Here is a 25,301-nt window from a genome sequence, read left to right as displayed (position 1 = left end):
ATGAAGGGTGGGGTCCTAAAAGATTAGTTGGGGGGGGCCTAAAGGGGGAGTACCCCTTTGCCTTGAGCCAGCAGGGTGGCCCCCCCCAATAGGTGGCTGTGTGCTTATGAGCCCCAGCCATTTTCTGTCTCCAAATGGTGGCATCCAAGAGCTGGCCTGGAAGAGTTGTCGTGGGGCAGAGGTGGTCCCAGACATGGCTGTAGAAGGAGGCTTAGCTGCAGGTATCTTGCAGGTAAAGCAGAGCTTTGGAAAAATCACCACGAGGAGCACTTGGCCATAGTCGGGAAACAAAGTGGCTCATTTGATTGCGTAATAGGAAAGCACCAGATCCCGGGCTCTGTGACCACAGGGCCCTGCGCATTTTGTTGACTGCTGTGTTATCTCGGGTCACCTAGTGGAGGCTCAGAAAAGATGTGAAATAAATGGATGTGTCGGAAGTCAGTATGGAACCTTGCTCTTTACAACAACGAAATAAAACCAGAACACCAGCCCTGGAATGTGGCCCCACCCTTCTGAGGCCCTGGGGCCGCTCCCTGGCCAAATGGCTCCGGTGGGAGGTTCCTTCTCCTCTGCCCTGAAGGGCCTGCCACTCAGCCGCCTGTTGATTCAAGGTTTCCCTGAACGGGCTTGGAGTCCAGCAGGTGGCAAGGGGGAGGTGGGGGAGGGTGGGGGGAAAGGAGGTCACACCCTCTCTTCCAGGGCCAGGTAACCGGAGCCCAGCACATAGCTGGGCAGCTTGAGAGACCAAGTACGCAGGAGGCTCTCGGAGCAGCCGGACCATCTGCCTGCCCTGGTGAAATGTGATCCGATGCCCTGGGGAGCAAGCAGGGGCATGGGCTCCTCAGCCCGTTAAACCCAGCCTCAGGGTGCCCAGGAATCCCTGTCATGCCTGCAGGGCTCTGCCCTGTCTGGGTGTGGGGAGCACTCAGGGTGGGGACCAGAAAGGAGGGTGGCCACAGGAAGGGCAGCTGCTGGCAGCCCCCAAGCCTGCCGAGGCCTTCCCGCCGCTAACACACATGTGGGGCAGCTGGTGATAGGCCAGGCCCCAGAGTGGGCGCACTGCGCAGACAGTGACGGCGGGACTCTGGGACAAGGTCCAGGAGACCTGCATTCCAGTCCTGTCTCACCTCCCATTTTGGGCGTATCAAAGCCCGGGGCTCATCTGCTCCGTGCGTGAGCAATGAGGGCAGACAGGCTGTCGGTGAGGAATGAGTTTTCCGTGGACACGTGGAAACAGGGGTGAGGGGATGGAAAAGCCGTCATGGCTCAGTGCGGCAGCAGTAAATCTGGGGGAGCCCCGTGAGAACCAGGAGACAGGTGAGGGCACCCTGAGGGAGGCAAGGACCTGGGGGATGTGGCCCAGAGTCAGATGAGACCAAGGGCCCGGGCAGAGCCTGTGTCCAGAGAGGAGGCTGAGCCCCATGGCTGCTGCTGAGCCTCGGGGCCGAGTGCCCACACTTGGAGAGGCCCGGGAAGGTGCTGGCTGGGGCCCCGGGCTACCGGGGCGCCCTGGGCCCAAGGGAACTACAGCCAGAGTCTGGGGTAGCTTGAGTTGCCTGAAGGGCAGACTTCAGACCTAATACTTGGTCCAGACTCACTAAGACCTGAAGCCTGTCCCTTGACGAGCTTCTGTCCTTTGTCCACACCCATCTCTTCCCATCAACCCATCTCCCACACATCACCAGACCTTGTCGAGCCTGTCTCCTTAACATCTCAGGAACTCACCCACTCCCTTCCACTCCACTGCCTCAGCCCTGCCACCAGGCTGGGCTCACCTGGAGGACAGCACCTGGCAGCCTCCTGACCTACCTGCCCATCTTTGATCCACTCCTCCCTGAGCCACTCTCCTCAAAGCAGAGTGGATGTGCTCAAAATGCCAACCGGGGCCTGGCCCTTCCTCATATAAAGCCCTTCAGTTTGTCCTGAGAAGCCAAGGTTAGAGACCCGTTGAGGCCTGCCTCCCCTACCCCAGCCTCGTCTGTCATCACTCCCCTCCTACCGCATGCTCCAGGGCTCTGAGTGCCTCCACCACCCTGACCACCCTCTTCCCCGCTGCCTCTGGGCCTTTGCACTGCTCTTCCCTTATCTCGTGCACTCTCTTCCCACCACCCTCTCCCCACCCCAACCTGGATGACCCTGTTTGTCCTTCAGGTCTCCAGTGGCTGCTTCCTTCAGGATGCCTTCCCTGCTCCCCCTATGCTGGGCAAGGAGTCCCCCCTAAGCTCCATGTTCACCCCCCAAATACACTGGGATCGCCCTTCAACTTGCTGAACACCCCGTCCTCCACCCCCACTGTAATCCCCTGACAACCATCACTGGTCTGGCAGGTTCCTCCGTCAGCCCAGCAGAGCAAGGAGCAAGTCAGGAACACACAAGGGCCTCAAAAACTACTTGACTGTCTTCAAGCTGATTGTTGACTGGCTGACTGTCTTTCTGTATGCCTTTCTCTCTCTCTGGTGGCCACAGCTTGGAGCAAACTGTCAGTAAAGTTGTGGGGGAACAGGGTGGGGGAAAGGAGAACAAGTCCCCCTAGCCTAGCCTTACCTCAAGGCATCAAAAACCCACCAGGGGCCTTATGCAATCGGCCCTTGGTGCGCAGGGCCTGACATCCATCCAGGCAGCGGGGCAGACCTCCCCTCCTCTTCACTCCCCCTCCCTCCCAGGCCCTCAGGCCCTGCTCTGTGCAGCCTTACACCAGCTGACAGCTGGACGTGCCAGCCCCTGCCAGCCCTTCCCCAGGGTCAGCTGACCTCCCTTCCCCAGGCCACCGGGCAGACCCGAGTCTAGGCAGACCGCTCCACCAGCGCTGTAGTGGACAGTGAGTTCTCGGAGCTGGGACGCCAGGAAGGCCTGCAGTCGGCGGGCACTGAAACAGGAGATTACTTTCCCCTGGACCTTCCCTTCCACACGCTCCCTGCTGTCCCTCCAGGAAGAAGGCCCTGGTGAGTGCCGCCTTGGGGGATAGGGCAGGGAGAGCCTTGCTGAGCCCTTAATGGTGACTGAGTGAGGGTCCATCCAGGACGGGACGACCCCCACCCCCAACAAGGGGTCCACCCTGCGGAGGTGCCAGTCTGTCTGGGTGTGTGCCTGTACGTCTATGTGCACCTGTGTGTATGCGGATGCTGCTGGGTCGGCTCAGTAAGATAGAAATTCTGTCGTTCGCTCGTCTCCCATCTCTGCCTCCTGCCCCTAGAGTAATTCCAATCCTTCTTAGGGTGTCCAGGAGTCTCTAACCTTGGCTCCTGCATGGAGGCAGGGGGGGTTCGGGGGAGCTGGGACCGCAGAGGAAGCTGTGTGGCAGGTACAGGGGTGAGAGCCAATGATATGCACTGTTTAACCCTTCAGAGAGGTAGCTGTCCCAGGAAACATGGGAAGCAACCCCTGGGCTCCAGGAACGACGTGTCCTGTCCCGGCAGCCCCACCCTTCCGCTGTAGGGGGGAGGGGTGCGCCAGGCTGGGATGATGTCAGCGCCCGTTGGCAGCAGCCCGTGGCCTGGGTATGGGGCGCCCCCATGGAGTGCTGGTAGACCAAGGGCACTATCAAGGGCCCCTGCCCTGGGCAGCGGCAGAGTTTTGGGGAGCCCTCCCCATGGGCTCTTCTTGACCTGAACCTGTCTGAGCCTGTCATGGTCCTCAGGACCTTTGGGGACCTAGAAACCTCCATGCCAGGTTCCTTCTCTAGAGATTCAGATCCTATGGGGCAGGGCCCAGGCTTCTACAGTTTTTAAAAGCTACCAGTTTATATTTGAACCTTTTTTACTTGACAAACTTTAAGCCTGCAGGAAAAAGTAGAGGGAATGATATGATGAACTCTTGCATATCCTACCCCAGGATTTACACAGTTGTTTGACCTTTGCCATACTTGCTTCATTGACTGCTCTAAGGCTAAAGTATTTGAAGTAATTTTTGGACATCACAGCATTCCCCCCAAAGTACCTCAGGAGGTTCTTACATAACCCCAATGCCATTATCCCACTAACAAAACTAACAATTCCCGAAGAATGGCTACCTGGAGTTCATATTCAAATTTCCCCAGTGGCCTCCTAGGTGTTTTTTATTGCTTTGTTTAGACCAGGATCCAATCAAGGTATATGGGTCAGTATGTCTTTTAAGTCCCTTTCAATCTGAAAGTGTCTCTTCCAACCACCTCTCCCTAGCTCCCCCCTCCCACCCATCACCACATTGACTTGCTGAATTAAAGGGCCAGTTGTCCCCCAGGAGAGTGAGAACATGGCTGAGTCAGACAGCTCTCAGTACAGAAAGGGAAACTGAGGCCCAGAGAAAAAGGAACAGGGAATGTGAGGCAGAACCGGGTCTCCCGGTCCCCTCCTGTGCTGTGCTTATCAGAGCCAGCTCCTAATCAGGGATCTGAGAAGCTCCTCCACTGCAAAGGGCCTGTGGCCCCTGGGACCCTCCCAGTGTGCTCTGTCCCAGGGCACCCTGGGGGTGGCAGGCCAGGCTGAGCCATCTCATGGCTCCCCCTGCGTTCTTCAGCTCTGAGCAGGACACCTGAATAAATCCTTTCCGTACGGTTGCTATCTTGTTCACCAGCAGCCGCAGGGAACGGCAATCAACTTTACGAGCGTTGGGTTGTTGCGGGAAGTGAGATGAGAGGCCAGGAGGAGCGCCAGGAATGGGGGACTCAGGGGCTCACCGAGAGCCGAGAGCCGTTACTCTTCCTCATCCAGCAGGGCTGGCGCTGTGGGGTCCAGCTGCCCCCAGGAGGGACCGGTTGAGTCGGGTTGCCAAGGACCATGTTCCCCTCAAGCTGAGATGTACCCTCCAGCTCGTATGCCCTGTCCCCTCTTCAGCAAGCCCTATCTCTGGTTTGGGGTCCCTCATCCCGTGAATGGAGCCAGGCACCCCACTCCTCAGAACATGCCTCACCATGGGCAGGAGGCTCCCCTCAGCCAGACACCCCTTAGAAAAAGTAGGGCGTGGTGAGAGGAAAAGGGAATGTGGAGGGACATCGACCTTGTTGGTAACTTCTGAGCTCTTGAAAAACTACCCCTGGGAAGGGCAGGGGCCCCTCAGCCGCCTTGCTGGGCTGTCTGAGGGCAGGCCTGGCAAACCCGGGTCCGGTATGTGTTCCCTGGTGGAGGCCAGGGCTGGCTGGCTGCAGGGTTTGGGCCAGAGACTCCAGCTCGGGGCCGTTCTGGCATGTCTGCTGCTGCCCTCTGCTGGGGAAAGGCCCGCTCGTCTTCTCCCTGAACAGGGGTCTCATCGGAGTCGGCCAGGTCCACCCTGTGGTCTGAAGGACCGAGACCACACGCTCACACACGCACTCACAAATTCATCTGCACGCTCACACGTTTGCTCCACCCACGGTTACATTTTGACCTTAAACGGCCGTTTCTTCTTGCGGCCATAAAGTTGCCATGCTAACCACTGCCAAAACCTTCTGTCTCTGGCTCAAAGGCCTCTTACATAAGGCAGGTGGCTGCTGATCACGGTACTTAGAGAAAGGTGGGGAGGCGTGGGGGAGGGTGTCAGAGGTTGGAAATGTGCACGTCTGGGTGGTTAGCGGTATCCAAGATCCCGGACGCAGCTTCAAGGAGGTGAGGTCCTGAGGGAGTTGGGGGATGCTGCTGGAGCCATTACTAGCCACGCCCAAGGTACCCAGGACAAAAGGTGCTGTCATGAGGTCAAGACACAGTAGAGGTCGGGGAGAAGCCTCTAGCCTCTGCCTCCCCCGGAGCAGCCCTTCCAGTGGCACTGGGATTCCGGAGTCATCTTTGCCCCATGCGTCTCCCGCCCTGACAGCAAGCTCAGAACATTGCTGCTGCTGCTTCTAAGGACATTTGTCAGTGGCTGAAGGGCTTCTAAACTAATAATCGCTGTATTAAAATCGCATTTGATCCTCAAACTGGAGGAACATTGGGAGATTTTAAATGTTAAGAGAAAAGGAGAAAGAGAAAAAAATCTCTCAAAGGATAAAATCAGTCCCGAAATAAGTTTGTGTGATGGAGGAATATGAAGCATTGCTCCGTGGTTCTGGGTATCAAGCCTTCCCTGGGGAACAGACACCCTGCAAAGTCACATATTTCAGCCATGGCTGAGAAGGCGAGGTGTGAAGTCCCCCAGTGTTCCGTATTGATCCCATCGGGCGGGGGGGCCACGCAGACGGAGGGCGCACGATCCTACAGCCCTTGAGTCATTTTTAGAATGGATTTTAAAACGTGGCTTTTTTTCCCCAGAAAATAATCTTGTGCTTTCCCAGCCTAGACGGCCCCAGATGATACACAACCCTCTGCCACATGAGAAACTCCAAAATCCTCCTGCCCATTACGACCTAAGCAGTTTTAAATGGTTTTCGGGTCCTCTCCTCTCTAATAGATTAAAAAATGCTCCCTCGGGCATCGCAAAGACATTGAATGGTACTTGTACCAAACCTTTGCTCCATCAGGCCTGCGGAATGTATGGTAGAGCTTCAGAGGCGAGAGGGCAGGCCATAAACCACGCTGCTTTTGAATCTGCAGCCTGACACACCCTACACTGCGGTCTCCCTTGGACACAAGCCGTTTCTTCATTATCTCCTCCCCAGAACACCTCCCACCCCCTCACCCCATCAGATTTACTGGGATACGCTCCCGAAGGCTTCCACACCTCACCATCTCAGGCAACGCCCTCCCCCGTGGCCTGAGCAGGAGCCAGACAGGCAGTCCCGGTCTGCGTGGCCAGGCCCCCTCCAGGCCAGCGAGTGAACCGGACCAGGCTGCCCGCCACTCACAGCCCTCCCTCTGGTCTCCTGGCCGGTCCTGGCCACTTCCCTGTTGTTCCCCGTGCACCAGCCCCCCGGCCCCCGAGACAGGCTCTCCTCAGCCTCCCCCAGACCCAGGCCCAGCTGGCATCTCTCCCCCCTCAGTCTCCATCCAGGACCCGTGACACCACGCCCGCCTTAGGAGACAGCAGTACCTCTCCTAACCTTTTCAACTAGGACTCTGTTTCAACGTAATTTCTTCCCTATGAGTCCCCCTGCGATACTCATTATACTTTTAGTATCCGCTGATTGAGAAAATGGATGATGATAAAAACTACTAGGGACTCAATAATGCCTTTAAATGAATTTGTACTTCGGTAATCACAGAAGTGTTCATACACATGTGAGAGGTTATCATGCTCCGAGGGTACTACTGTGCTGAAGATGACGCTTGCGGGGTGCGGCTTCGGGAAGGTCTAGACGGGCCCGCGGGGGGCAGCCCTTCCCCCTTGGCCCTGCGAAGCCACACTGCTGAGCTCCCCCGTGGACCCTGTCCCCCAGCAGCGCGCTGCCCAGCTGGGGGCGAGCTCCCGGAAGCCTCCCACTTCTGAGGCAGGCCACGGAGGCACACCGCGTGGACAGGGCCTCCGACAGGAGCCCAGCCCTGGGGCCTTTAGAGCAGCCAGGCTCGCTGCGGCTGCACCCCACCCCAGCTACAGTGTTCACTGGCTCCCAACTGGGCGAACGGTCTTCAACCCCTCAGAGCCTCGGTTTCTGCAGCAGACAGTGAGTCTCCTCAGAAGCGGAGATCCACAGGCCATGGGGCACAGGAGTGGCTCCTGTGGCACAGGACACACTTGTGCAGGAAGTATGTGAGTGCCTGGTTCCAGTGAGGTCCCTTTCAGCTCCCGGGCTCCATGCCGGGGAGCCGGTGCGCTGGTCAGGATGCACGAGGCCGTGCTCCGTAACAAACACCCCCACATCGCAGGGGCCTCCTACAGCGGGATGGACTTCTCTGTCGGGCTACGCGTCCAACATGCACAGTCGCTCAGGGAGCGGCGCTTCCGAGACGGGCCAGGGAGAGCGGACGTGGGCAGCGGCTTGCCCTTAAAGCTCCCACCGGAAGTGACACGTGTCACTCCCATCCGCGTTATGTCGGCGGAAGCGAGTCCTGTGGCTGCACTTACCTTCAAAGGGCAAGGGAAGTGCAATCATACCACATTCCCACAGGGAACACCAGACTGTCCGCGAACAGCGCCAACGGGGACCACGAGCAGCCAGCCTGTTTCCAGATAGAAGGAGCTGACAGGCCTTCGTAAGACATAGCTCATGACTAACCTAGTCCAAGTGTGAACCGGTACAAGTCGGATTTGTGGTCTCGCCTGCCATCTGCCCTAAAATCGGAGCGGCAAGCTTGAGCAGGGGCGTAGCTTCCGTAATTTTTAATGACCTTGGGTTCAGCATGTGGGTAGAGATTATGTACACACAGACTCTCGGGAAATAAAACGTGCCGACTGCTACTGATGAGCCACGAGGCACGCGTCTGCCTCAGCCTGATGGTGGCCTCTGTTCCTGTGTCTGGCATCACTGGTATTGTCATCTGTCCCCACTCGGGAAGCCAAATACAACTGCAGGCCCTGCTGTCCATGACCCTCCTTTCAGACCAGTGGCAGCCTGGCTGTCACCCGGGCCTCATGGGGCTGCATGGACACAGAGGCAGCACGGGGCCTCATTTAACCACCAGCTGGACAGTGGGACCCAACAGAGATTTCAGCCCTTGAATCTCCTGGAGTGAGCCCAGAGTTCCTTCATTCAGGACACACCCCAATGACAGGCTAGGAGGACACGGGGACCTGGGCCATTTGTCCACGACTCCTGAGGAAGGGGGCTTCTAGCCGAGCTCTCCTGGCTGGGGCATCTCACCCTCTTCCCCCCCTCCCTCCCTCTCTCCTTCTCCCTCCCCATGGAACACTAAGACAGGATGCTGGGTGAGGGGCCAGCTGTGGGGCTATGGAGGGAAGTGTGGGCTGGAGCCCAGTGTACTTGGCAAGTGTGTCAGAGGGGGCGTAAGGTCCTGCCTCAGGCAGGCGCCTCACCTGCCTTCCCAGCACCCGAGCTGAGTCAGTCCTGAGAATAACCCACGCAGCGACAAGCCTTGAGTGGTGGAGACGCTTGGGAAGAGGACTCCACAAAGGAACGCTGTGCATTCTGTCACCTGAGCGTCGTGACAAGGCTATGGCAGTGGGCGGGAAACCAAGACTCAGACGAACATTACAAGTTCGTCCCAGGGGCCTCAGCAAGCTGGTGGGAACGCCTGGAACAGATCTGGGCTCCTGACTCCCTAGCCAGGGCTCTGAGGAAACAGGGCGTTGATCAAAGGCCAAGGGCCATGCCAATGACAGATGCACCTGAGTGTGGCAAAAGGAAGGTCCGGGTTGAAAAAGGTCTGTCAGCCGGAATTATTTATTTGGGACTTCTGAGGGAGGACGGGGAAGAATGGAGGTCTTCCCCAGCCATTCCCATAGAGCAGGAGGCTGTACACAGTGACAGAGAGACGACCTCGGGAATGGAAGGTCAGCATCATGCCACGGGGAAGCCATAGAGTGCCTCCCTGAGCGGCAGCAGAGCCCACCTGCCTCGCTCAGGTGCTGACGCCACTCCCCTCCACCCTCCCTCTGCCCCTTGCCGCCAACCTGTGTCAGAACCACAGACCATACAGCTCAGGAGCAGGATGACCCTCAGAGATCACCTCATCTATACCCTAAGGTGAGCCTTGAGAGAAAGGGCCTCAGTGTCCCCACCTGTTGAGTCTAGATTTTTTTTTAACTTTTTTTTTTTAAGTAAGCTCTCTGCCCAACATGGGGCTCAAACTCATGACCCCGAGATCAAGAGTCACACGCTCTACCAACGGAGCCAACCAGGTGCCCCAAATCTAGATATTTTAGAAGTACAGGCTCACTACCCAGCAGACACCCCCATCACTACGAACCCACCCTAAGTTTGCATTGTTGTGCCATGGGCTGCCCTGGAGGCCCAGGATCTCCCTGGCTCGTTCTGTGCTGAGAAGGTCCAGCCGGGGCTCCTGAGAATATCTGGGAATGAGGGTACTTCTTGGGTCTTGCTGACACCCCCAGCCAGAAAGTCCCGAGGAGGTCAATACCAAGCCCTCAAGACGGTGTCTGCAGAGGCACGGAGCCCCCCATCCCTGGAACATGCACTCACTTCATCAGGTTGGAGGAGGGCAGGCCAGGGCTGGTTAGGAAGGGAGAGACCAGGTCTCAGGCACAAGAAAACCTGGGTCCTATCCCAGCACAGCCAGTGACTTGCAGGTGACTTTGGCCAAGTTCCAGCCTCCACGGGGCTCAATTTCCTGACTTTCAAAGTGGGTACACAGCAGCCCTCAGCCTCCCTGCTGCATGGTTGGGTAAGTGCGCGATGGGGCTAAGGTGTCTGCTCCCTCCTTTACTGGCGCGGTGCACATGGGCAAGTTACTTAATCTCCCATTTTCCCCACCTGTGTAACAGGCTGATAGCACTACCTCATCGGGCAGTTGTGAAGCTTACACGGGTTGGTCTATACAATACAGAGCCTGGCACAAGGCAGGCTCTCTGGCTTTACTACCATTTATTGTTATTTCCTCCCCACGCCGCCACTGCAAGAGGACACTGATGTCCTTGGAGCCCCTGAGGGAGACAGGAGTGTGTGGAAGAAGGGTGGTGTGTTGCCCCGTGTGGCAGCACGAGGGCTCTCCTGGGATGCCACCTGGATGCGTCTGCACGGCTCGGCTGGCTTGGCAAGGCCATGCCTGGTCAGGTGGTGCTGGGCCACCTTGGTGTTTCTCTTCTTCCTTCCTTCTTGCCTTCACCAAATTTGCAAGTAGGACTGGGTTTGCCAAGCCATCGTGCTATCCTGTCACGTATCAACTTATCGCTGCGCCGATTCCTGACTTCCCTCTGCTCCTAGATGCCTCCTACCAACTTCTCAGCTCGTGGAACAGGTTCTGAGTGGGGCTCCCTCTGTGCAGGGAGAGCGGACCCCGGGTAAGGCCTAGGCTGCTGCGTCAGCATGGCCCCTTGCCATCAGGCCTCAGGCTCCCCCCATCCCTGCCACCTGGCCCGGCAACCCTCACCTCCCCAGTCATGCTCCAGCCTTACAGGCAGCTCTCAGAAGCCTCGTCCTGCACCCAGCAAAGCAAATGCACACCCCAGGCAAAACACCTCCCCCTTCCTAAAGGGGCACTCTGTGGCCTGAAAGACAGTAGCCAATGTGAGAGGGAGACCCCCAGGAGTGGTAGGGGGATAAATGGGAGGGCTGAGGTTTTCAGCGCCACCTGGTGCCAGAGGTCCAGGTAGGTGGCAGGGGGTCTCTCTGAGCTGGAGTCCTGAAAAAATTGTTAGGCACTCCATGCATGCAGCCAGCTGGCCATGCCCATGGTCTGGACTGAAGGTCGTTTAGAGTGTTACTCATGTCCAGTGCCGCCTAGCTTGCTGGCATCCTTGGCCGGGAGTCCAGCAGAGGAGAGAGTATTAATAACTCGGCAGTGATGGGCACCCCTGTGGGAACGTCCTCTCAGACGGGACAGGACAAATGTGGCCAGAAGAGCCTCCCTTCACAGTGGCTCCTTGGGCACTCTCCTGAGATAAAGTCAGAATGTCTTTCGGGGCTGTATTTCCAGCTCAGAGTTCTAGTAAGCCCTCCCTTAGGGAGGAAAACGGAGTAGCAGGTCATAAAGAATTAGGCCCAGAGACAAGCAGCCCCTGCTTTCCTCCTGCCTCGCTCCTGGCCCGCACCAGAGCCCGGTCAGGACATTTCAGGTCCCGCTTCCCTTATGTGCAAAGCGGCAGGGAGAAAGCCTGCCTTCCTTCCAACCCAGAACTGTTGGGAAAATATGACCACCACGGCAGTAACGCTAGAAATAATTATGATAAATCACATTTATTGAGTACTTAGCTCTGGGCCCTCACCTAACCTTTTCATGGGCTTTATCTCAATTTTGTCCTAAGTCCATGAGGTAAGTATCCTTACTATTTCATTTTACAGATGGGGAAACTGAGGCCCAGAGAGGTTTGGTAACTTCTCAAACTCACATGGCAATGACGTTGTGGAGCCGTGATGCAGACGGATGTGTGCACAAAAACGAAGCTTTCCTGTACCGCCTAAGCCCCTGCAAGAGGCCGAGTGCCTCGACAGCGGGGGCTCTGCCCTCTTCTTGGGCCTGCGACCAATGTTCCCAAAGGCTGGCAGGAAATGTGATATGAGGAGTTGAGATACAGTCTCTGCACTCTGGAAGTCTACAGTTGTGTGTATTATTTGATTTTTTTTAAATGTTTTAATATTTAAATTCAAAAGGCACAGGACAGTATTTAGAAAGTCTACCTCTCATCCTGGCTCCCTGGAGCAACCACCGTTACTAGTTTCTTATAACAGATTATTCTAGAAGTGATGGATGCCTCTTTACAGTCTTGTTCAACTACCAGTGGGCCGTGGCTGGGAACTGTGGGTCCTTCTGCTCCCGCCAGCACCCCGTCTCCCTCACACCATCTCCACCTTCCTCCTCTGCTTTCCAGGGGCCCCCTCCCAGGCCGACAGACAGAGGGACAGCTGTGCTACGATGCTGATAAAGGCCCAGAAGGAGAGAGCTCAGGACCACTGACAGCCCCGCCTCCCGTCTGGGACCTGCCTCTTCTACGCCAGGCCTTCCTGCCGCGCCCACATGGTTGTGCAGGACAGCACGGATCCTGGGGATGCCAGAGTGGGCGTGCGGCTAGAACCCTTCCTGCACCAGGTCGGGGGGCACCTGAGCGTGATGAAGTACGATGAGCACACCGTGTGCAAGCCCCTCATCTCCCGGGAGCAGAGGTTCTACGAATCCCTGCCTCTGGCCATGAAGCGCTTCACTCCGCAGTACAAAGGTGAGTGTCCAGGCGGCCGGACCAGGCCAGGCTTGCGTGCGCGCCCCCATCGCTTCCGCGTGCACTGTGCTGCGTGTGAGGGTTGCCATGGAGACATGCCCCTCTCCCACAGCCCGGTTGGCCTTCACTGTCCTAGTTTCTCTGAACTCTTCAAGCCTCCAGGCCTGGAGTCTAATGCCATTTGGCATCCCTACAAATTAGCTTAAGCTACTAGGCTTCAAGGAACTGAGAATGGAATGAAATGATACCCCGGACCCACCCCACTCTGCTAGGGTATCTGGTCTGTGCTTCAGGAGTGCCATGGCTGGGTCCTGTGGCCAGGGCTGGGAAAGACAGGGCAGGCTGAGGCCTCCTTCACCTCCCTCTGGAGACCCAGGTGGGTGGGAGGAGCCTCAGGTCTGGGTCAGGGCATGAAGGAACTGGGACCTGACATGTTTAGGAAACCAGAATTCCTCATCCTCATCCAGTGACCAAGCCAGGGCCATGAACTGCCTTCCAGGGAGAGCTGGGCAAGTGGGGCACAGAGCCGTGTGTGTTCTGGATCAGAGTACAAGGTGGGTTCTGGGGAGTGAAGAAGGCTGGGTGGGGAGGGCCACCATTTGTAGGCCTCCAGGCAGGGGCACTCTGGGCAGCTGGCCAGCATCCATGGGGCAGGCTTTTGGTCCACACCTGGCCTTCAGTAAACGTGGCTCACAGGGCTCAGGGCATGACTCTGCCAGCTGCCAGCCCCTCAACGGGATGTCTGCCCAGAAAAAAGACCTCTTTTAAAGGTTTTTAAATGTTGTGACTATACGCTTCTGCCCTCGTTGTCCAAGCATCTGTAGTAAAAGTGATGATAACATCCAAATAAGTCAGTCAAAAACGCACTTGCATTTCAATGATCAAGATAACCGGAAGGATGGGGCCTAGCTCTATGGGTGTTTCCCAGAGTGGGCTCTGGGATTGACCAAGGCTGGTGTAGGGGTTCACATGCAGATGCCCAGGCTCCTTTCCACACCTGGGGAACCGGGGTCAGGGCCCAGGAATCTGTATTCAGCATGTCCCAGACTGAGACTCACTGATAGGGTGCCAAGGTCTTGAGCCCCAAGCACCGCTTCAATCCTGGCTTGCCAAGACCTTCCAAGAGTCTGCGACGAGACCCACGAGCATCACACACTGAGAGGGAGGGGTGGGGGGCTGGTGTGCGGCTCTGCAGGCCTCCCCTGGGGCCTCTGGGGCCGCAGGCCGGGGTTGCCCATCAGTTGTGGGTCACTGCTCAGCTCGTCAGAGCACCCGCTGTAATGAATGTCTGTCCTTTTGCAACTGAACTCAACCTAGCAAAGGGGTGGCAGGATCTTGCGTGGGGTGGCCTCCTGCCCGCAGCATTTCACGCTTGTTGGGCACAGCTCTGGAGCTGAGACAGACTGCTGGGGTAGCCACAGGCAGAGCACAAAAGTGAAAGAGGCTGCTTGGTCTCCAGGACCCCATCCCGATGCCCTCCCAGTGTCCTGTCTACACACACCCATTCCTCTGGGCGGGGGAGAACGGCACCCTTCTTGGGTACCCTCAGGCACCGGTCTACTGTCCAGACCCCTACTCTACCTTGCCTCCCAGGCCCGGTCAGGCCTATCCCTGGTACCTCCTGCCTTAGGGCTCTGCTGACTTGATAGAGATCAATTTAAGCCAAGACATCACGGCTGCGTGTACCAATGGCCACAGAGCATGTTCCAGCCTCTGCCTTGGGGCTTCGGCCAGGATATGGCGTTTGCACACAAGTTGGGAGGGGACTGGGTCAGGGAACCACAGGACACCCCTCAGGGGAGACCACACAGCCCTGCTGAGGGCAAGGGTGAGGCAAAGCCCACAAACTCGGGTGACACCCAAACATGAGGATTCCATGTGCCGAAACACGGGTTCACTCAACAGCCAGAATGCCATCTGTGGAGTGCCATGGGCCAGGCCCCACTTAAGGAAAAGCACATCTAGAGAGATAGTAGAGAAAGGCCCAGAACCAGGACCCTCACACTCTCAGATGCCTGGAGCAGCCGGCTGACGTCAGGTTTTAGAGGGGAAACCGTCCCTCCAAGGGCTCCCAGGCTGCGCAGGCTTCTTGCTTCACTGGATGAGAAAAGTGGTCTCAGCTAACCCTCAGCGTTCAGTGCCAAACACGACTGTAAATAGTTTCTGTGTATCAACTCAATCCTCGTTAACAACACTCCAAGGCAGGCACTACTATTACCCATTTCACAGGTGAGGAGACCAAGGCTCAGAGAGGTGACATGATTTGCCTGAGGTCACACAACCAGTGAGAGGCAGAGTCAGGATTAAAGGTCTGAGGTCTGGCTCCCAAGTGTGGGCTCTCAGCCACCCAGGCCCGCTCCACCAGCCGCTGTCACCCAAGAGATGGGCTCCTTGCATGCCACTGCTCAAGGGGTCGCCTAGCCCAATGAAGGAGGGGATGGGACTTACCCAGAATCACTCAACGAGTGGCCTCAGGTCAGGGGCCCTCGAATACCCACAAGGCTGCCACGGGAGGGTCTCCCTTGTTCTCCCCCATAGGAAGGGCCCCAGAGAGAGGGGCTGTTTCTGTAGTGGCCACTGCATGCCATGGAGCACACTCTCTCCCTTCTCACTGTCCTGAACTGTGATGGCAGCAGGGAGTGTCGGGCAGTTGGAAGTGATGTCCCAAGGGTAACAGATGAAAAGCAGGAAGCTAGCACGTGGCAGTGATTATTACGACAGCAATTCTTTCCCAGGAGCTTGCCTGGACCTTTTTCGGGGCTCCTTGGGCATGACAACATCTTGGGGCCGCATCCCTCTGCCTCCCAGTGTACCTGTCAGCTTTGGGTGAGCAAGGACATACTCCTAAGTCTGGTTAGTTAACGGACAAGCCAGATTCATATTATAGACGCCGGCAAATAAATGCTCTCATGAGCTTAAAAATAAACACATGACAGAATATTCCCGGAGGCTGGGGAAGCTGCTTGGCCAAACCGAAATTGCTGAGATGCTCTGGGCATGGCAATTGTGGCAGTAAGCACTCTTGTCTGCCCAGCTGGCGTGACTGCTGGTTGAGGTGCCTGGAGAGGGCTGGTGAGCAGGGAGACAAAGCTCTGGCTGTCCCCCGCTTCCCCCGGCCAGGCAGAGGCGGCAGGGTGCTGGGAGCCTGTGTCCCTCCAGGCCTAGCCCCCATGGACACACAAAGCAAGCCGGAAGCCAGGCTGGGACCAACACAATTCTTGACTAAAAACCAATCCAAGCCCCAAGAAGTCTGGATTCCACTGACAGGCTGCTTCGGTAAAGAGCTGGTAACTCGAGATCATTTGCAAGGCGGCTATCTGCTATGGGTCTCAGGCTTCATTGCAAGCTCTGGACTGAGCTGGAGAGGGATGTGGGAGAGGGAGGGAAGATGGATAGGTGGGGACATAGAGCCAGAGGCATGCAGGAAGACGGAGCGAGAGGCAGGGACACGGACTCTGGCTGGATAGTTCTGACAATATGAGAAATAGAAATGATTTTTAGATTTTATTGGTTTTGGGTTACTTTGCACCTCTGCTCATCTCCATTTATTCAGACACTCAAATCTGATGAGATGAGACAAGAGCTGGAGCCTAGAGAAGCAGGGGAAGGTCACATTTCTTGTCCTTCTGGGGAGGCCTCCTGGGGCTGGGGCTCCCCGAGACAGTGGTTTCTGGCAAGCGTGTCACCATAGTCCCAGAGCGGGAAGGCCAGATGGTGAGCTGAACTTTACAAAAGACCCAAAAGGGCCTTGCCCTTGGCTGGCACACCATCCTGGGATCCCCAGCAGCCAGGAGCTCCAAGCTCCCCGAGGACAAGCACGGACGGCAGCGCACTCTCCTTTCCACACAGTGGAGGGATGAGCCCTGGGGCCTGGTGCTGGCTTCCAGGTCAGGCCTCCTCCCCAAAATAAGCACAGCAGCCCTCCTGCCTGAGGAAATAGGAACAGAAACATAAACACCATGTCCTTGGGCTTCTTGGCGCTCCCAACCCTCTGTACTGATGACCCTCTCAAAACAGGTTTCTCTGTTCACTCCCACGGAACAGAATGGCCAAAACATGTGACGAGGACACAGCAGGAGTGTCCCTCATCCAGACTGAAGTAAACACAGCATGACGACACCGGAGTCTCCCGATAAAGTCCTCGGCTCCGTGTCACGGCTTGTTCCTTCTTCCTTAGCCACGTCTGCCATGGCCTTTCTCAGAGCTCCACCCCTTACTGTGTGACCTTGGGCAAGTCATTCCATCCCTCTGAGTCTCGGTGGCTTGCAGTCACTCAGTGGTAACAGATGAAAAGCAGGAAGCTAGTACGTGGCAGTGATTATTACGACTGCAGTTCTTTCCCTGACCTGCCACCAGCCTCCGGTTCTCACAAGCGGAACCCCTCTGGTGGGCATGCCGGGTTCAGGTAAATGACAAAATGCCAGGTTCAGGTATGGTATTGTTAGTAGTATCATTATTCATTCAAGGGACTCAGGGGCCTGAGATGAGCTGAGGCAACGCAGAATTTTTTTAAGGAGCTGGAAAGAACTGAATGTCACTCTCAGGCTGCGAAATTAGGGCACCGGGAATCTGAGACGACAGGACTAGCCCAGAGAGACCGCTGAGCTAGGCACAGATGGCCCTGAAGAGCGACTTGCTGAATTATAGAGCAGCCCTGGAAATGAGCGTCTGCACTGACCAGCCTGGGCAGGGATGCGAGCAGGGAAATCAGCTGCCTTGAGTGCTGGCTCAGCAGAAATTTCCACTTGTGTTGAGAGAGTGACCAAGTGGCTGAGGGGACCTGATCACATGCAGCCCACCTTCTCTCAGTCAGAGTCCCAGCAGGACATGAGGGGTACATTGAAAGGGGTTTAAATGAAGGGAGTTTTCAAAGGGACGGTTCGCAGAAGTGCACTCAGGATTAAGGGAGCAACTGGGGATGCTGAGGCACTCAGGGACCAGCACTCCTGAAAGGCTGTGACCATCCCTAGGCCTGAAGGGCCAAAGAGAGGGAACGGGATCATGGACCCAGCAAGAGGGAGGCCACAGGGACAGGACCATGCTGTGGCAGGGAGGGAACCAGTGGGGTAAATACCTCGATCTTTCTCCGGCCCCACCCCATCTCCTGCCAACGTCCTCCATTGGCCCAACCCCTGGGAACCCAGGGGTGAGGAAGCCACTGGTGCACTCCAAAGGGTGCCTTGCAGGCACAATGCAGGGTGGAGCCTGGCTTGGTGGGAGAAGGAGGCATCAGAACAGTCAAGGCATCAGCTGCACGAAGAACAGGGAACCAGGGACACTAGAAACCCAGTCCTCACAAAGTCACCTGCGGGGCCATCTCCCCCAGAACTCTGATGAGGTGGGGCGCCCACTTAGCTCAGATGCTGAGCCCATGGGGGAAGACCTGGACTGTACCACCAGAGCCCGAAATCCAAAAGGGGTGACCATGGAGCCACTGACATGCATGCCAGACCTAATTACCCGACCTGGCCCATGTCCTGGAGGAGAAGCCCAATTAGCACGTTTGTTCACTGGGTCTCCTCACACTCTCCACTCTCACGAGCAGCGACTGGAGCAGGCTGCCGTGCCTTGATTACAAACACCGACGGTCAGGAGTTACCGTAGCTGGAGAAATCCCACAAGTCTCCTGTTTTCCATCAAAGAACCATGTTCCGTCAATAATAGTCATGTGCTGTGTGTCTAACTGAAGGAGATGCCAGGCATCTGTGTTAAAGCCAGAGATCGGGGTGAGGGGGGCAAGGTCTAAATGATGGGAACACAGAGGCCAAACCCCGGAAGGCTGTCTAAGGCGGGCTTCCTGGAAGAAGCTGGTCAGACAGAGAAAAAGGGAAGGGAGAGAAAGGATGATGAAGGAGGCAAAGGGGAGGAATGGGATGGGCCCCAACTTCCCTCACAGCCACCCTGAGGCAGGGGGCCCTCTCTGTGGAGGACGGGCTCCGATGACCCCAGGTTGAGCCCCATTGGAACAGCTCTCTTGTGACTGGGAAGGTGCCACTGTGCACCGAGAAACCAGAAGGTGAGAACAAAATGTACAGGGCTGGCTTTGTTCAAAGCATGAAAGGCCAGAGAGACGCAATGAAGCAGAGCCTATGCCCAGACCAGCCCAAGGCTATTTTCTGCAGGCTCCGCCGCCCTGGCTCATTCTGGAACAGTCCCCATAGCTCTTCCTTGAGAGAGGAGTTGGGAAGGGGGAGGGGGGAGGTTGATCAGTGCCATTAAACTACAATTCAAAAGGATGTCACCTCTTGCAACGTGTCCACCAGGTAAATTGCATCTGGTTTCCCCCTCCCCCTCCCCCCCGTGTGCTCTGCAGGCACCATCACGGTGCACCTCCAAAAAGACAGCCGAGGCCATCTCAGCCTGGTGGCCACCCCGCTGAAGGAGAACCGGGGGCCCTTCAAGGTCTCCACGGAGTCGGCGGCAGTGGCAATATGGCAGACTCTCCAGCAGACCACCGGCGGCAGCGGTGGCGCCCACCCCCTCGCCCAGTGGCAGCTGGCTCACTCGCTCGAGGAGAGGTGAGGGCCATGTGGCAGGATGACAGAAACCTAGCAGGGACCAGCACCGCCCCCACCTGCACCAAGGCCTACAGCTCCCCAACAGGCCGAGGAAGTGACCAATTCATAGGAAGCCTCCTTCTAGAAACACCAATGCGGCCGAAGAAAGGAATGAATTTTCCCTCACACAGTTTTAGAGGGAGGACCCCGAGGTATTTATCTCGGAAGCTGCCGCGTACGCAGAGTCCTATACAGAGCAGGCGTTCAGTACATATTTGTTTAATTAAATACCTGTGTCACTGACACCATACAGTGTCTCTGGGTGGGTGTGGGGGGTGCAGAAACCCAGAATAGTTGCCACAAAGGAAAAGTGGTTAATGGCGGTCTGAAATCACCTTTCCTCAGCGGTCAACGCAGCCGCCCGTGGGACCTCGGAGACCAGGCAGCTCAGGGCACCCGAGGTCCCAGAGAGGTCTCTAAAACCTCTGATAATGCTAGCTGACCTTTCTCAGATGAAAAGGACCCCTGGGGACTTATAAAACATTTATGGGAAACAAAAGGGAGCTAATACAATGAAAGTACCTCCCTTCCCCAAGGAGCACAGTGGATCTAATTAAGCCTCTTGGCTCAGCATCAGGAAGCGGGTTCGCATTATCTCCATTTCACAGATGGGGAAGCCAAGATGCAGAGGAGAGGAGAGAGGGTGGACCAAAGATCCAGGATTCCCACCTCTGAGGGCATTTTGAGGTCTCAAGGAAATAACGACAGGGCACACTCACAGCCTAAATCCCCAGCCTTCTGATTCCAGGCAGGGTCGCTGTCCCCGCACCGCATCACCTCGATAGTGCAAGAGGAATCCAGGTCACTTACAAGTGAATTTAAACCACTCAGCCCTCTGCGGTGGTGACAGAGGTGGTGACATGCTCTAATGAGTTCTTCTGGGGTTCTGAGAAATGCCCTGCCAGGGCCGCAGTGTGGCCCAATCTGGTGCCCAGGGCCTGAACGGGGCAAGACAGGCACTCCGAGGCCCTGCAGGCATCGTGGAGAGCAGCCAGGGACAGTCCGTGTCAGAGCCCAGCCCAGGAGAGCCCCGTCCCAGGGACGGGCACCTTCCCCCAGCCCTCTGGCCACGGCTGCCCTGACTGTCGTGCGCTTCCCTCTCCGCAGCCCCGCCGCGCTCCTGAGGTCCGAGTTCCACCTCAACACCCCAGTCTCCTCCCTGGTGGAAGACGCTAAAGGGAACCAGGCCGAGAGGAGGAGCTTTAACCCGTGGGGCCTGCAATGCCACCAGGCCCACCTGAGCCGCCTGCGCACCGAGTACCCAGAGAACCAGCGGCACCGTATCCTTGCCGGCACTCCCTGCTGCCTGTGAGAGCGTGGGGGGCCGGAAGGGGGGTGACAGAGACAGACGGGCGCAGGGGCAGGAGGGGGAGACACTGACACAACACGGGGCCAGGGAAGGGGTGGGTGGGGAGAGACTGATATGAGGGAGACATCAAGGCACAAGCCCTCAAACCTAAGCCCTGGAAGAAATCTGATCCTTCCGAAAGAAAAATCAGAGAATATGGGGGAAGTCAGACTGGGAATTACGCTGAACACAGTGCCCATGGCCAGGCCTCTGGCTGTGTCGCTGCCACCTGGGCAGAGGGGCTGGGGTGGGCTGGGGGTCTCTGTGGGCAGATAGGAATGATGACGGCCTTGCTGGGTGGGTTCCCCAAAGCCCAGGCTCCCTTCTAGCCCTCCAAATTCTCCCTGCAGATGTCTTCCTATGGAGCTGATGGGGTGGGGGGTGTGGTGCCCCCCTCAGGGAAGTGCCCGAGAGGGAGACTCTGAGGGGAGGCACTCCCCCCTCATCCTCAAGCTGCCATGTTCTCAGTGAGTACATTTAGGCTTGAAATACTCCTTTGTCAGTGCTGGGCTCCTTCCTGCAAACGGGTGACTGGTTTCACAGTATTTACTAAGACACATCTGCAACCCTAATCCCTAAGAAGCTTTTGCAGGATAATTACTCCGCTGAAATTAATATTCCTGCAACTCATCTCCAAAGCTAACATCAACCCACTTCTCCCAAAAGGTACTGGCCCGTTCAGTGACTCGAGGTTTTAGCCTTATGATTTTCTGGCATAAGATGTAAATTGGGCATGCCCTGCCAGGGATTTCACGCCTGCATTTCAATTCCAACCTCAGAGCAAAAAGGAAAAGGAAAAGAAGCTCACATGGTCATAAACTCCCCCTAAATAAATGGACTTATTAAAGCAGCCTGCAAAGCTAATACTTTGAATTCTTAAAGAGGGACGATGGGCTTGTGTATGAGGCGCCGGCAGAGCAGGAACGGCGCTCAGAGAAGGGAGTCCCAGGCAGCCGCCCAGGCGTGTTAACCGCCTCCGGAGCGGCAGCAGCCTCCACGTCCGCGGAGCCTTCCTGAACTTAGCGCGACCAGGGTTTCTGCTGCTGGAAAACGTCGTGTCACAGTACAAGCACCCCTGTATCCTGGACCTGAAGATGGGGACCCGGCAGCACGGGGACGACGCGTCCGAGGAGAAGAAGGCCCGCCACATGAGGAAGTGTGCGCAGAGCACCTCGGCCTGCCTGGGCGTGCGCATCTGCGGCATGCAGGTGGGTGGCGAGGGCCCGCCGCAGGGCTGGGCGTCCTGGCATGTCCACTGCGGGGCAGGGTGTCTCCCAAGCGGACAGCCCTGCCCACAGAGCCACAGGAGGCAGCCAGGCACAGCCCTCCCATGCAGGAAAGGCAGATCCCGCTCGAGGACACACCGGGATTTCTGTAAGAGCCCCTTTCAGGGTAGTGGTGCCAAAAAGCTGCCCCCTTTTTTTTTTTTTTAACTCGGTTTCTGGGTCTCCAGCGGGTGAAACTTCCTAGTGGCCACGTGGGTCCTGTCCACTTTGAGAGCAGACCTCTGGTGACAGTGTGTGAGCAGGGGCTGGGGAGAGCACAGAAAAGAGCTTCCCTGTGCACTCCATGGCTTCCTCAGCCTCTTGAAGGGTACAGCTGAACCCTTCTCTCCTCCTCAGGCGCCATAAGGCACCCTGCTCTTTGAACCCTTATTAGCCATACTTCCCACCCCACGTCTTCTGCTTCTCTTTGCTACCTGTTCTGGTTAACGAAGTGGGAAGGTCATAGCCTGCTCAGCTGAGGCAAAGGAACGGTTAATGTTTTTTACGGCCCAGACTCTACCCCATTTTTGCAGCTCTGATGTGGCTTGTGGCAGGGGCTGCAGAACGGGAAGAAATAAACTTTCCCCACTCGCCCTTACCGTCTATCTCCTCAAAGCAAAACCAGACACCGATTTGACGGTACACGTTAAAGCTTTCCTTAATTGAAACTGCCACCCCTTGACGCTGGAAGTGGAGTCTATAAATTTGTTGCACAGATGTCCCTTGGAAGGCTTGGAACGCAGTCCTCAAGAGAATGGAGTGTGATGATTTGGGGTGTAAATGGAATCTCTCCGGACCTCCAATCTTCTGAAAACGATCTGATTTATTTAGACAGTGACGCCTGTCATGTATTTATGATGGCTAATTTAACAGCCTATCTCCAGCCCTCCAAAGCAAGTCTATCATAGCCTTCTGGTTTTTTTTCAACACTGGTTTTCCATAAACATACCACGTGACCTGAAGGCAGGAAAGACCTGAGAAACTGTCTTGGCCAGGTATGGGCTGTCCTTCCCAGGTGTGCCAGACAGAAGTGAGCCAAGTCACGGCCACGCCAGCCACTGGCCTTGGTACAGCCTCTGCCTGTGCCTGTGCCATCTGAATGCAACGGGAGCGGCTGCCACTGCCCCCCATCAGCATCTCCTCCATCTGCTTCCTTCTGGTGGCCAAGACATGACAGGGGAGGGGGAGAGGAGCTGGTGCCAAGGAGGAGCCACCAGCCCCACAGAGCTGCTGCGAACCTCCCCGTTCCATCCAGGCTCCCCTCAGCTGCACTGGCTGCCTGAAAACCCCATCTCTACCTCATCCAGCCTTTTTATCGTTTTATCATCAGTCAACCCTGCTCTACCCCAAGAGCCATGACTGTTCCCTTAGAATCTGCAGAGAAAGGACTTTATAAACTTCACTGGGGAAAATTGAATCTAGTTGGCTTTCCAAGGCCATTGGCTGTGATCTCAGATTCCTACTAAAATGTTCTAGCTTGGGTTTGCTAATATTTGAATGGAAAAAGGCCAGGAGCCAGGGTTTAAATCATGATTTGGAGGATGACACGGGAAATTCACAAGAAAGGTGATCCAAAGCTTTTCTTTATGGGTGGAGGGTCACCTTTGTGGGGTGAAGGATATGTAGACCTTGGATTCCTATTAAGGGCTCGCACAGAAAGCATTTTAAAATGTGAAAGTTCCCCTGGTGCTTGATGAAAGATCATCCTTCCATTCATTTCAGCCATTCTTGCCCTGCTTCTCCTGGAAATCTGTTTATATATCATGTTAGCTCCTAACACTGCAGCCATAGCATTGCAAGTTTTTTCTTGAGTTGGCAATTCTTCACGTTTTCTTTCTTTTTTTATTATCAGGTTTATCAAGTTGATAAGAAGCACTTTCTCTGCAAAGACAAGTACTATGGAAGAAAACTCTCCGTCGAGGGCTTCCGACAAGCCCTCCATCAGTTCCTACATGACGGAACCCGCCTCCGGACAGAGCTCCTGGAGCCCATCCAGCACCAGCTTCGGGCCCTCCTCTCGGTCATTAGGAGCCAGAGCTCATACCGGTTCTACTCCAGCTCTCTCCTCATCATCTACGATGGGCAGGAGCTGCCAGAAAGGACCCCAGGGGGCCTGCCTCCTCAGGAGGCTCCGCAGACGGCCCATGGCAGCCCTTCCGGGGGTCTCACCAAAGTTGACATCCGGATGATTGACTTTGCGCACACAACATACAAAGGCTCCTGGAACGAGCACACCACTTACGACGGACCAGATTCAGGCTACATTTTTGGCCTAGAAAACCTCATCCAGATCCTGCAGGATATTCAAGAGGGAGAATGAGGCTTGTTGGGCCTCTTCAGATTTTTCTGGAGTATAGTTCTCACAAGGGACCTACTGGTAGCCGGGGTACCCCAGACACTGTTAGAGGTCTTTGCAATAATAATAGCCACATTCAAAAGCCATACGTGGCAGGGCCTATTAACGGCTCTGGAGCTAATTCCATGCACTCTGGCCTCTTCTGCTAATGCCGGTCGTCGGGGGCTGGGCAGTCAGTGTGAAACGGCGCCATCGTAGAGTACATGGGAGGCCCGCGGCATGAGGGAGAAGCCAGCATTACACTGAGATTCTGGAGAATTTGCGTTTAAAAATGCTTTTTTGTTGTCATGCTGAAGTCTTGGCAAGCTGTGAGGCAAAAAACTCTACTTGAAGAAGACTAGAACAGTGAGTTCACGAGTGTATGGTTTTTCTGATCGCCTGCGCTGCCCACCCCAAAAGCAGACAGAGCTCACGAGTGACTGTCTCTTATCTTCCTAAGACGCATTTAGGTGGGGCAGGAAGAAGTGGGACAGATCTGCCCGTCTCGCCAACTTCTTACCCAGGGTCTGAATGCGCAAGGGCAATCCAGACACAGCCTTGGCAAATCGAGACCCTGGGTTCTCCATTTTTGCCTGTGGAGACGAGGGTCTCTTTCTAGACTTCCAAGTACCTACTGGCAGTGACGCCTCTGCCGATTCTGGCCGCAAAACGGCTCTAACCACGAATTGCAGCTTCTGGTGGGGGCGGACTGCGCAAAAAGATGAGCCACTGCTGTTAAATGACACTCTCCGCTTTCTATTTATTTATTTTGGGGGTGGGGTGGGGAGCCGGGAGAGAGAAGCCTGGAGAGCCAAGGAAACCAGGCGCAATGTTTACAAGACTGGTGGACAAGTGTAAATATGGAACAAAGAGCAAACAGTTCTAATTAATTCCTTCTTCTGCAGTGTGGAAACCTATTACAATGCCCTTGAGTCAAGCACGAAGATACGTTACCCAATTAGGGAAATAAATTTGTTAACAAAATTGCTGAGGTCACCAGTGATTATTTGGCGGGCCTTATTACCCCTTCTTTTGTGTATTCTGATCATCACGCTGTACGGCATTTCCAATTTCTTGTTGACTAGAGCGTGCGGCAAGAACAGTTCACCGATTTCCTGCAATCCTTTGGGGATCCCGGGGGGAAATGGTGGCTAATCAAATATTTGCATGTATCTACAAGGCAG

The 25,301-nt window shown here is 55.9% G+C and overlaps 1 protein-coding gene across 2 annotated transcripts; it reads left to right on the top strand.

Annotated features, from left to right (window-relative positions):
• The first annotated feature begins 1,331 nt into the window (after window positions 1-1,331).
• Window positions 1,332-25,101, top strand: IP6K3 (inositol hexakisphosphate kinase 3). Of its 2 annotated transcripts, XM_044378332.3 has the most exons (7): window positions 2,758-2,942; window positions 11,741-11,999; window positions 12,268-12,612; window positions 18,926-19,130; window positions 20,277-20,449; window positions 21,550-21,725; window positions 23,635-25,101. In XM_044378332.3, the coding sequence occupies exons 3-7, from the start codon at window positions 12,414-12,416 to the stop codon at window positions 24,100-24,102; spliced, it is 1,221 nt and encodes a 406-aa protein (XP_044234267.2). In that variant the 5' UTR covers window positions 2,758-2,942; window positions 11,741-11,999; window positions 12,268-12,413; the 3' UTR covers window positions 24,103-25,101. The 2 variants fall into 2 exon arrangements, with proteins under 2 accessions (XP_026338461.2, XP_044234267.2); XM_026482676.4 differs by lacking the exon at window positions 11,741-11,999 and having other exon boundaries at window positions 1,332-2,942.
• Window positions 25,102-25,301: the final 200 nt, after the last annotated feature.

This window comes from Ursus arctos, unplaced genomic scaffold (assembly GCF_023065955.2).
Source record: "Ursus arctos isolate Adak ecotype North America unplaced genomic scaffold, UrsArc2.0 scaffold_31, whole genome shotgun sequence".
Lineage (NCBI taxonomy): Eukaryota > Metazoa > Chordata > Mammalia > Carnivora > Ursidae > Ursus > Ursus arctos.
Note: the sequence above shows the minus strand (reverse complement) of the source record. Positions and strands in the feature narration are given on the sequence as shown.

Excerpts from the sequence above, each read along its gene's own strand:
- IP6K3 (XM_026482676.4), top strand. The coding sequence starts at position 12,414 with ATGGTTGTGCAGGACAGCACGGATCCTGGGGATGCCAGAGTGGGCGTG. Across the intron at positions 19,131-20,276 it reads GCTCACTCGCTCGAGGAGAG|CCCCGCCGCGCTCCTGAGGT; the intron begins GTGAGGGCCATG and ends CCCTCTCCGCAG. Across the intron at positions 21,726-23,634 it reads TGCGCATCTGCGGCATGCAG|GTTTATCAAGTTGATAAGAA; the intron begins GTGGGTGGCGAG and ends TTTTATTATCAG.